At 38.8% G+C, this 12782-nt stretch overlaps 1 protein-coding gene across 1 annotated transcript in view; it reads right to left on the bottom strand.

The window, feature by feature from the left end:
* The window catches only part of USP34 (ubiquitin specific peptidase 34), a gene marked incomplete in the record, with an annotated part of 5849982 nt that overhangs the window by 3425120 nt on the left and 2412080 nt on the right, over positions 1 to 12782 (bottom strand). Inside the window, 1 exon segment of the mRNA XM_044061224.1 lies at positions 5829 to 5928. Within this exon segment, the coding sequence (XP_043917159.1) occupies positions 5829 to 5928 (100 nt within the window).

Here is a 12782-nt window from a genome sequence, read left to right as displayed (position 1 = left end):
ATGTATACTCTCCTGTACTTCTTTATTCCACCACCAAGTCTCCTTGTCCTCCTGCCTCTTTCCAGATATCACACCAAGCACATTTCTAGCCATCTCTCTCACTAGCTCTGCTGTAGTTACCCAGCTATTCGGTAACTCTTCACTGCCACCCAATGCCCGTCTTAACTCTTCCCTGAACATCAACTCACAATTACCCTTTTTTCAGTTTTCACCATTTGATCCTTGGTGCTGCCCTCACACTCATCCTACTCTTCTTGATCACCAATGTCATCCTACAAACCACCATCCTATGCTGCCTAACTACACTTTCCCCTGCCACCACTTTACAGTCTCCAATCTCCTTCAGACTGGCCCTTCTACATAAGATATAATCCACCTGTGTGCATCTTCCTCCACTCTTGTATGTCACCCTATACTCCTCCCTCTTGTTAAAATACGTATTCATCACAACCATGTCCATCCTTTTCGCAAAATCCACCACCATCTGACCTTCTGCATTCCTTTGCTTAACACCATACCTACCCATCACTTCATCTCCTCTGTTCCCTTCACCAACATGCCCACTGAAATCTGCTCCAATCACCAGTCTCTCACCCTTGGGTACAGTTCATCACCACTTCATCCAACTCACTCCAAAATTTTTCTTTCTCATCCATCGCACACCCAACTTGTGCAGCATATGCACTAACAACATTCATCATTACACCATCAATTTCCAGCTTCATAAACATCACTCTATCCGACACTCTTTTCACCTCCAAAACACTCTTAGCATACTGTTCCTTTAGGATAATGTCTACGCCATTTCTCCTTCCATCCACACCATGATAAAACAATTTGAAACCGCCTCCGATAAACCCAGCCTTGCTCCCCTTCCATCTGGTCTCTTGCACAAATATACCAACCTTCCTTCGGTCCATCATATCAGCTAGCTCTCTCCCTATACCAGTTATACTGCCAACATTCAAAGTTCCGACCCTCACTATCACAGTCTTAGCCTTTACCTGCCTTCGGGCATGCCTTCCCCCTTTTCTCCTCCTTCGGCCAACAGTAGCCCAATTTCCACCAGCACCCTGTTGGCCAACAGTACTGGTGGCGGTCACTGTTAACCCGGGCCGGTATGTATTTCTGTAAGGTTGTCTGCATGTATGATTTGGCAAAATGTTATGCCGGATGCCCTTCCTGATGCAACCCTCCCCATTTATCAGGGCTTGGGACCAGCACAAAGAAATGCACTGGCTTGTGCATCCCCAAACAATACCCTAAAAAGGAAAACAGACCGGAATAGAAGCCAAGAAAACAGAACTTATCTCTAGTCCATATGCTTAAGTCTAGACCACATCCGGAGCGATTCAGAAGCAAATGAGATCGGAGGTTTAGAATGTAGCAAAGGATTATAGGAAGGGGAGGAGCATGAGCCCTGGATCTGTCTGAAACTTGGTGGCTCAGAAAAGAACAAATTTATAACAGTGAAAAATTAAATAATGAAGATGAGTATTTAGAATAAAAAATAACTACAAAAGAACTGAACAAAATTCTAAAAGATATTAACATGAATTCTACAACAGGACTGGATGGAACTGAATACGGTATGTATAAAGAAATGAAAAAGTGGCAAAAAATTTATAGAAGTTATGAATGCATGGTTAGAAACTGGAATTAAAGATAAAGAAATACGTAAAGGAGTTATAAAATTTATATTTAAAAAAGGAAATAAAGGAGAGAAAAACTGGAGATCTATAACATTGACTAATATGGATTATACATTTTTTATGACAATAACAAAAAGGTTAAAAAAAATTGATAAAATATATGACCAAAATGTATTCAGAAGAAAAGGAAGTCCAGAGTTATTATGGATAATCAGAGAAACAGGTGATATCATAAATAAAAATGTAGAACCGAAAGTTGTGATATTGGGATAAAAGTAAAGCCAATGATAACACTCAGTATAAATCATTACAGGGAATTTTGCAGGCATATAATCTAAACAAAAAATGTTACAAGTAATAAAATCTGTTTATGAAAGGAACTATGTGAAACAATCTAAATGGCTGCATTGGAGAAGAAATAAAATAGAATGCGGAATAAAGCACGGCTGCCCAGTTAGTACTGCAATTTTCACATTAATTATGAAGGTAATAGTGAAACAAATTAATAAAATGTCAAGTAGAGGTGGATACAAAAATGAAGAAGTACAATTGCCAATAATGTATAATTATGCGGATATTGCATTAGTTTTTAAAAATAAAGTATGGATGGAAAAAGTACATGAAAAATTAAGTATACATTAAAAATGGTTTAAGTATAAATAACGAGGAAAAGTAAAGGACTTGGTTTTGAAGGTATGAAAGGAGGTACTGTGTTCAATGAAAAATATATAGATATATTGGGAATAATATTTAGAAGAAATTAATACAGACAACAACAATGGGATAAAGTACTCAAAGTAGTAAAGGATATGACTAATTTTTTGGAAATCATATATTTTCATATACAAAAACAGCACACTTGTTGAACACAGTGGTAATAGGAAAAACTGCTCATGTTGCCAACATCTATAAGATTCCTATTAAGTAAGAAAAGGAACTAATGATAATTATATTTTCCTTTCCTTTAATCCAGTCAAGAGAGGGATTATACAGATGAAAGAAGTGCAAGGAGGCTTGGGTTTAATAAACCCAATAGTACATGCAGCATATTTAACTTTATATAAGGTATTAAAAGGAATGATGAAGGAAAATAAAAAAAAAATGATAGAATTATACTATAATATAAATACAAAGAACTCTGGGAAGGAATGGGAGTTAAAAAAGAATTAAAAGCACTGTGAATGAAGAAATGAAAGAGGATCAAAACAGAATTGTGTTATGGAAAATAAAAAAATATATGTGAGAAAAATAAAATGGAATGTTACTTGAGTATTATGAAAGTATTTTATTGCACTGATCCATGGACATATTTAGAAATAGATAAGAAAAAAAGTCATAATGATGAGAGATAACTTTAAAAAGATTAAAGAATGTAATGATTTTTTATGGAGATTGTCCATTTACTAAATTGCGGTTAAGGCAAATATTCCATACAAAAAATCAAAGAAAAAATATGTAATAAATGTGGAGAGTTTGAGACTACTGAGCATCTGTTTTTGAAATGTGAGCGAGTTAATTTGTGGAAAGAAATATGTAAACATAATAGGGAGAAAAGTTTGTTAAAATTGGAGCAAATAAATATGAACAACAGAATTTGGTTAATATGGTGTACAAAAACAGGAAGAAGTGAAGAGAATGGACAGAATAATATTTTGTTTTATGAGCTATATGGAATGAGAGACTAAATTAAATTAAATACAATGAAAAATAAACTTTGACAAAGATTTTGGAGAAAACAATGTTTTGGTTGTGGAAAAAAAGAGTGGGGAGGAAATGCTTAAATTGAAATTTATAATGTAAGGAGATTTGTAAATACATGTAAATTATGTAAACATGTAAATAATATGTAATGTATATATCGATAAAAAAAATTTACTCTCTTCGACTGGTGCTGTGGGGTCTTTTACATCCACCTGAGCTACCACCAACTCGAGCAGATGGGGGCCTCGGTTTAATATTACATCTAAGGACAACACACTCAGGAGGTGCAAAATCCCCCTTTTGCGGCACTTCAGTATCAGTAATTGATCTACCTGGTGTGGAAATAGAAATCACAACCTTCTCCACCAAAGGTGAGTGTGCTACCTGATGTGCTACTTACACTGTTTTATGTGGCATATCCATGTCTTCCTCATCAATTCAAAGTTCAAAGAATCGGGAGGTAGAGAGAGACTTATTTTTGTGCAAAAATGATTCCTGAAGTTTGAAGTTGAACTTCTTGTTGGCTGATCCTATGTCAAGCAGTTACATCCTCGGCAAACCTGTTACAATCTGAAATGTCAGAAGCTGGGGACAATGCCTGTAGAGCGAGCACTTGGCTCCGTCCTTTCATAATAGCTGGTGGTTCATCCCGTCACTGAGCAAGAAAGCTTGATAACCTGCTACTACTTACAACCTCTACAGCCTAATGTACCAGGATGGTAGTGTAGGTCTCAAAGGTGGGAATATCCTTCTGAGGGTATAGTACAGATCACTGCACGCGGGACACAGCTGTGGAAACAAGTACCCAGTCTGGAAGTTGCTCTCACTTTGCTTGAGGCTTAGTTAAATCAGTTAAGCTCTGACTGTGTCTTCAAATGAGGCTGAAAAGGTAAGGATGCAGTAAGTTCAGGTTGCAAGCTTCGGACTCGGGCAAGCTAATGAGACTCTGGATTCAGTACTCTCAAGCCTTGGAGGGACTAAGTGGGACAATCAAGGCTAAATATTCTTTACCTGCAGAATCCTTAATCAGACTTTTCAGCTTTTCTAAGCATTTTCTATTTCTAAGGGATGTTTTATTTAGAACAATCACACAAGGATCCCTCACCAAAGTGGTAGACAACCATTGGGTCAACACCAATAATTCCATGAGTTCAATGAAAGTCTTTATGTTTTAAGCCCTCTAGTAGAAAACTGTTTTATTGTTAAAAACAGTACTCTAAGGAGGAAACCTTGTGACATCATCCCCAAACACAAAAGACACTAAGCTGCAGTGTTATGGTAGAATGTGTTTTCAGCAGACACACTTTTTGGTCACTTTTTCGGTGGATGTTATGGAACCTACAAATTTGCAACTCACACAGTCAAATTTTAAACTTTACAACTATTCAATGAAACACTCTAATATTGATAAAGAGCACTGGAAAAACGAGTGCCTGTCACTCTGAAAGAATTGACAAACGCACTGATTTACAAATGATCTCTGACACAGGAAAAACAATGAAAACAGCATGTGCAATTTTAAGCAACAGTCGACATCATGGGCTGAGGAAGCTCTGCACTGGAAACATCTGAAAGCTCTGAAGTCAAACCAGAAAGCAGATATTTAAATGAAGCTAATACTCATGAATAGATCACACTGCAGAAATAACTCCTAAAATAAACATTATTTATGAACATTTACTTCTCCCTCTGTTTTGGTCTGCACCCAAGTTTTTACACAAGGCACATCATATTCCAGTTGTCTCTTGTTGTTCATGTTGCTCCCTTCTAATATCTGTATTCTCAGCTGTCACCTCACAGTATCACTCTGAAAATCAATTCCTGGGGCAGGGAAGTGGAAGCTAAAGCTGACATTTTCAATATTCTATGACTAATTGGGACACTGCTTTTACATCCAGTAAGCAAAAACGCATGCAATCACTATCAAGCTTTCAAGGGTGGACTATCAGTAATCAGTCTATCATTCTCAGGTGACAAAGCAGCGAGTATCAAGGCCAGCTGATACTAGTTTTAAAAAGACATTTAACAGCAGGTCATTTAGAAGCACCTTCTACAACATTTGGAAATAACATTTGTCCCTTTGGTAGCTTCCTACAAACAAAATTCACAAGAAGTTATACCAAAAAAAACATACTAACTCTCTTCACACAAACCCTAGAAAGGAGACAATTAAAATAATGTCACTCTAAGTCAGACAGGCAAGTAACAGTGACCTTACAGTATCATATAATGGTGATCCTTTCAGCACTGTAAAAATAATATTAACCACTTAGAATGACACTAGGCATCAGTATTGTACAACTTTTTGTTTGTTTGTTTCTCCTGGACAAACCATTTTATTTAGGATAATGATAAAGTACTCTCTAAAATCTAAGACAAATATGTTGCTTCTGATGGTAACAGTAAGATGTAGCATAAACACATATAAAATAAACAAAAGCAGTAACCATATGAAATAAAAGCCAGACTACTTGCCATTAATGTAGTAAGAGTTGATATACTGGATAGATGCTCGACTAACATCAGCAGACTGTGCTCTTAAAGCAATGCCCCACAGATGATCCATGCCACATAACTGCAAAAAATTGAAAGCAAAAACAATCAAAACCTAAAAAGAAATAATTAAAATGTAAAACACAAAAACCAAAAGACAACATTTCAATGAAAAAGACATTTGGCATCAAGAGTGGGGACCTTAAAACACAATGTACTGTCTCCACAGAAGAACAAACAATTAAAGAAGACAAAAATGTTTCAAACAAAAAGCAGGGACCACATACAAATGAAAAGTAAACATTGAGCTCAAAAAACATAAAACTTGGTATAATTAGCATATCTCTAGGGAATGAGGTAACATGTTTAACACAAGTTATGAACAAATTTTATGCCCAATCTGTCTATGGTCTTTTTTATATGGAAAGGCACTACTGGTGACTGTTTGGTAGTTTTAAAAATCATCAATAATAGTACCAACTTTATAAAACTTGTTTTGAGTGGAATTTTTTTGGATGTTAACGTACAGATTAATGATTCATTCAGTGCATTCAGAAGTGCTTTATTTAGGAAAGATACAATGGCTAATTATTTGATTTAGAACAATCACCCTAAATTTGTTGAAAATAATATTCCTACAGGTCAATTTATTAGGGTCTCTAAGAAATTACTCATATGTTACAAACCTAGAGAAATACAGACCATCAAACAGATGATTATAACAATGGGATATAATCTTAATATTTTAGATGCTATGGTGCAAGACATCTTAGAGAAGACACTGAGTTTCTACCTACTTTGAGGAGAGTTTTTTAAAATTAATAAGAGTGACATCTGGAGGTGACTGTTTCCAAATAAAAATATCTTGTTGCATTGATATGTCAGTTGATTATGGCTTTATTTCTTCTGCTTTGGATAATAACTGGAATATTTTAAACGGAATATGGATTTATTTCGGTATGTGTAAAGTCTGCCACTTTATGCAAAACAGTAAGTTTATTATTTTTACTAATCAAGATTATACACTATACTCAAAAGTTAGATTCACTTGGAAGTCGAAGGTTTATATTGACTTATGTGAAATTTGTCCAGTACACTAAGTGGGGATGACAAGAAAATTTCGGAAACATGTTTTAGAAGGTTTTTAAGATAATAGCACTCATGTTGATAATGCATTATATATAGTCATTTGGCAGACTTCCTTGGACTTAAAACATTTAGGTTTTTTGGACTTGAGAAAGTCCATAAATAAATGCATGAAGATGATTTTAAAAACACAGCTGAAAAGAAAGATTATGTGGCAGTTAAAACCACAAGCTGATAAATATCCCAGACATGGGACTATTAACATTAGATTTTTTTTAATAGAATGTTAAAAGTTATAATTAATTATATGTATTTTGTTATACGTCTTTATAAGGTTTTTATAAATGTACTGGATTTGTTGAGAAAAAATGTGTTTAGTGAATGTCTTTTTAATGCTGTATTAAGGTCAATTGACTAATAAGGATATATAAAGATTTGTATTTGGTGTTTGTTTACTCTGAAAAAGTCTGTTTTTGAATATTGTGGATGAAGTGCTAAGTATCTTCATTTGCAGTTCTGTCTCCTTTTTTTGATTTCTTTTGAATTCTTTATCGATACATACTTTTCAGCATATTTACATTCAAATACAAAAAATCATTATTGATAGTCTAATGAACATTAAAATGAAGGTTATGCACTTAACATAACGCTAGATCTGAGTTGTCTTCTTCGGTCTCGACCTATGGGTTATGAGAATCTTGGGTTCAGAGAGTCAAGTCCTCTGCCATAATGCTTTGCATGACATCGTCTCCTCAAATTGAGTTTGTCCTACACATAGATCTGTACATAAAGAGTTTTCCTAAAAGAAACTAAGGCCAAGACCAAAGGGTCTCAACAATAGACTTCTGACTGGCCTGCAAGGACCACCAAGTGCCAAAAAATATCAGTGACAATCCAGAAAGTACAGTTTTGTACCTACCATAAATGTAGATGTTCGAGTGTTCACACTGCTGCAGTCATTACACTTTGGTTATGCTGCAGTCATTACACTTGGGTTATCCTGCCGTCAGGCGGTCCCGCAGTTGGCCAGAGTTCCAAAGTCTTGGTCCAGCGTCGGTTGCTGTCGCTTCTTCCCTGACGTCAGTGCGCCAGGGGTATATAAGATGCATCCAACGCCATTTTATTCAGTTTTTCTTGCCCCAGATGTCAGGTGCCCCCAAGTAGGCAGACAATACATATTGCTAATAAAAAATATACATATAAAAATAACAACAATACCTTCTTTTACAAGCAAATACACCACAAAGGTTGTACAGGATAGAAAGGTATAGATAAGCCCAGCTAGTTCAGAGGGGATGAAGGGAGGGTAACCTGGACTGCAGCAGTGTGAACACTCGAACATCTACATTTATGGTAGGTACAAAACTGTACTATGCTCATCATGTTACACTGCTGCAGTCATTACACTTGGGTAGAATCCCAAAGATAAGGTTGGGTGGCTGGTCTATAAAGAGTTAGGATTGGCTATGAGGCCCTGCAGAACTGCAGTTGCAAATCCTGCTCTGGATTTAGAGTAGAGGCAGGTGGTAATGCTTGGTAAAGGTGTGCACTGAACTCCAAGTTGCAGCCTCCAAAATTTCCTTGGTAGGTACTCCTCTGAGAAAGGCTGTTGAAGTGGCTGTTGCCCTGGTGGAATGTGGCCTAATGCTATTTGGGACTGATTTTCCATGCTGTGTGTAGCAGTAACGTATACAGTGTCCTATCCATTTGGATAAAGTCTGCTTTGAGATAGCCTTGTCCTGTGACCCTACAGCATATGCTACAAACAGTTGCTCAGTTTTCCTGAAAGCTTTTGTTTTGTCCAAGTCGAAGCGTAGCTGCCTGTGTATGTCCAAAGAAGGCAGAAGTTTCTCCCCTTTATTCTGGGGGTTTGGATATAAAGTTGGCAGATGGATGGTTTGGTTAAGAGCCACACTAGATACCACCTTTGGCATAAAGGTAGGGTTTGCCCTTAAAGAAACCCTGTCCTGATGAAAAATTATAAAAGGTTCCACTGCCATTAATGCTTGTAGCTCTGAGACTCTTCGTGCTGAAGTTACTGCTAGGAGCAGAGCTGTTTTCCATGATAAAAATTTTAGATCGGCTGTATTGGCTGGCTCAAAAGGTAGCTGGGTTAGTTTTTCCAAAATGAAATTGAGGTCCCAAGTTGGTGTTTGTGCTCTCCGGGGTGGTCTTATGTTTGTAGCCCCTCTGAGGTACTGTTTTAGCAAGGGATGAGAGAATAAAGGAGGATCCGTGTTGTAATGTGCTGAAATGGCAGAGGCGTGGATCTTAATTGATGAGAAGGAAAGGCCTCTGTCCAGCATCTCAGTTAAGTACTGTAAAATCTGAGGAATGTTTGGAACAAGAGGGTCATGGTTTTGAGCCTTGTTCCAGGCACAGAATCTCTTCCATTTTTCTGAGTAAGCTTTCCTGGTGCTAGGCCACCTGGCCTCCAAAATGACATTCATGACAGCTTTAGAGAGAGGTGTTGCCTGTTTGACTAATTAATCTGCCATGCAGCCAGGTTTAGGGTTTTGAGCTGACAGTGCAGGATCTGATTGTTTTGTTGAGTCAGAAGGTGTGGAATTTGAGGCAAAATCCATGGTGGGCCTTGAGCTAAGTTCCTTAAGGTAGGGTACCAGTGCTGGCATGGCCAGTCTGGAGCAATCAGGATCATCTCTGTTTTTTCTTGTCTGGCTTTTAGGAGTACCTTTGAAAGGAGAGGCAGTGGCGGGAAGGCATAAACTTTTAGGTTTTTCCAGCTGATCAATACAGCATCCACTTTCCATGCTTGCTTGTGATAAGTCCTTGTGCAGAATTTTTGTAGTTGGCAATTCAGTGGGGAGGCAAAAAGATCTATGTCTGGGCATCCCCATTTTTGCGTTACCATGCTGAAGATTTGTGGATTCAATTTCCATTCGTGAGGGTCCATGATATTTCTGCTTAGATAGTCTGCAAGAGTATTTTATTTTCCTGGCAGGAATTGTGCTTGCAGATGAACTTGATACGTTAGAGCTGTGTTCCACAAGGTCATGGCTTGCCTGCATAGGGGATAAGAATGAGTGCCCCCTTGCATGTTTGTCTACAACATTACTGTGGTGTTGTCTGTCTTTAATAATAATTGTCCTGGATGCAGAAGGTCTTTGAAAGCTGTTAGGGCATTTTGAACAGCCAACATCTCATTTTGATTGATATGAAGATGCATCTGGTCTGTGGTCCACTTGCCCTGAATGCATTTTCCTGCCATGTGTGCTCCCCAGGCGTAATCCAAAGCATCTGTTGTTAGAGTCTGCCTGTGGGTAGGGTAAAAGGCTGACCCTTGTTTAGGTGACATGCCTGTGCCCACCATCGAAACTCCTGTTGTAGGCAGGGAATCATTGGTATTACTACTTCTAAACTGTGAGAATGTTGAGTCCAAACACTTTTTAGGTACCACTGTAATTTCCTCATATGCAGTCTAGCATATGTAATTAGTAGTATGCAGGATGCCATGAATCCCAGGGCCTGCAGAATTTTTCTTGCAGGGAGCTGGGACTTTTTTGCCAGTAGTTGAAAATAATGAGTTAGTTGAACTTGTTTGTCTGGCGTGAGGTAAGCCATCTGGGCCATTGTATTTAAGCTGGCACCCAGGAATATAATCTGTTGTGAGGGCACTAGTTTTGACTTCTTTTCGTTTACTGTGTACCCTAGAGAAATTAACCTTTTTACAAATGCCAGATGCTGTAGAAGAATGTCCTTTGTCTCTGCTTGAATGAGGCAGTCGTCCAGGTATGGATATATTTGAATTCCTTTTTGTCTGCAAAATGCAATTAATGGTGCCAGGCAGTTTGTGAAGACCCTGGGTGCAGTAGATAAGCCAAAGGGCAGTGCATTGTACCAGCTTTGAATCTGAGGTATCTTCTGCAATTTTGTCTGATAGGGACATGCAGGTATGCCTCTTTGAGGTCCAGAGTAACAAGCTAAGCCTTCTTGCCCAGCATGGGTAGAAGCTGCTGTAATGTCAACATTTTGAATTTCGGAATATCCAGGTAAGTATTTAGAATTGAAAGGTCTAGTATGGGCCTCCAGGCCTTGTCCTTTCTGGGGACCAGGACGAGTCTTGCGTAAAATCCTTGTCGCTGTTGTGGCACTTTTTCAATAACTCTCATGTCCATGAGGGCTGAAATTTGTTTTTGTGCCTCTGCCCATTGATTTTGTGGAAGGTCTGGCATTCCTTTTAGCCATGGTAAAGAATGAAAGTGGAACCTGTAACCTTGAGATACAATATTCAGAACCCATTTGTCTTGGGTGATTGTTTTCCAGTTTTCCCACTAAGGGGGCTTCCAAAAGGGAAGTGCTTGGTGTACGAAGGGGAAAGTCATTGTGACTGTTTCCTGTAAGGTTGAGACTTGTCCTCACTTCCTTTTGGGGTTGAGGTGCCCCACTGTCGTTGTCTGTTTGAGCCCTGGGGATGAGATCTGCCTCTTGGGTGTCTGTATCTGCCTCTCTGTGGCCTGTCTGACACTGGAAAGGACCAATTCTTTGTTGGCCAATTTCTGCTAAATCGAGGTGGCTGTACCTGTAAGAAATCCTTGACTGTTTGCATAGATTTAGCTTTATCCTCCATTTTCTTTAACACCTCTTCTGCCTTAACACCAAACAAGGTATCATGCTGTAAAGGAGCATCCAATAATTTTGCCTTAACATGATCAAGTAAACTCTGTTCTTTTAACCAAGCATGTCTTCGAATCACAGAAAGTACAGTTTTGTACCTACCATAAATGTAGATGTTCGAGTGCTAATACAGCTGCAGTCATAACAGATGGGTTCTCCTGCCGTCAGGCGGGTCCTCGGTCGGCCGAATTCCAAAGTCTAGGTCCGGCAACGGTTGTCGTCGCCTCTTCCCTGACGTCAGTGCGCCAGGGGTATAAAAGAACCAGCCGACGCCATTTTCTTCAGTTTTTCTTGCCCCAGATGTCAGGTGCCCCCAGAAGGAAGGCAATACATAAATTTGTGTAAAAAAACAATGCAATATAATCAAAATACAGTAGTTGCAAGCAAATACACCATAGAAGAATACCCCAATCAGGTTGTATGAGGAGGTGTTAGCCAACAGGCCTGTCCCAAGAGGGGAAGGAGGGAGGGAAACCTGGACTGCAGCTGTATTAGCACTCGAGCATCTACATTTATGGTAGGTACAAAACTGTACTATGTTCATCTTGCATACAGCTGCAGTCATAACAGATGGGTAGAATCCCAAAGCTAAGAAAGGGGTGGTAGGCACTAGGTGGAACTAGGAGGAGCCAGAATGCCCTGCAAGACTGCAATGGCAAAGCCTGCTCTAGTTTTGGAGTATAATGGTAGGTGGTAGTGCTTGGAGAAGGTATGCACAGAACTCCAAGTGGCTGCTTCCAAAATATCTTTGGTAGGAACTCCTCTGAGAAAAGCTGCAGAGGTAGCTGTGGCCCTTGTGGAGTGAGATCTGATGCCTGCAGGTACAGTTTTACCATGAAAAGAGTAACAAAAGCGTATGCAGTGAGCTATCCATTTTGAGATTGTCTGTTTGGAAATTGGCTTCCCTTGAGCTCCTATAGCATAGGACACAAAGAGCTGTTCTGATTTTCTGAAAGGCTTTGTTCTGTCCAAATAATAACGCAGCTGTCTGTGGATGTACAAGGAATGTAGTAGTCTCTCCCCTTTGTTTGAGGATTAGGGTAAAAGGTAGGTAAGTGTATAGCATGATTCAAATCTACCCTGGATACCACCTTTGGCATAAAGGACGGGTTGGTTCGTAAGGAAACTCTGTCCTGATGGAAGATGATAAAAGGCTGCACAGCCATGAGGGCTTGTAGTTCCGATATCCTACGAGCTGAGGTGATAGCCAGAAGG

Source organism: Protopterus annectens, chromosome 1.part0 (assembly GCF_019279795.1).
Source record: "Protopterus annectens isolate FY-2018-M chromosome 1.part0, PAN1.0, whole genome shotgun sequence".
NCBI classification, from domain to species: Eukaryota; Metazoa; Chordata; order Ceratodontiformes; family Protopteridae; genus Protopterus; species Protopterus annectens.
Note: the sequence above shows the minus strand (reverse complement) of the source record. Positions and strands in the feature narration are given on the sequence as shown.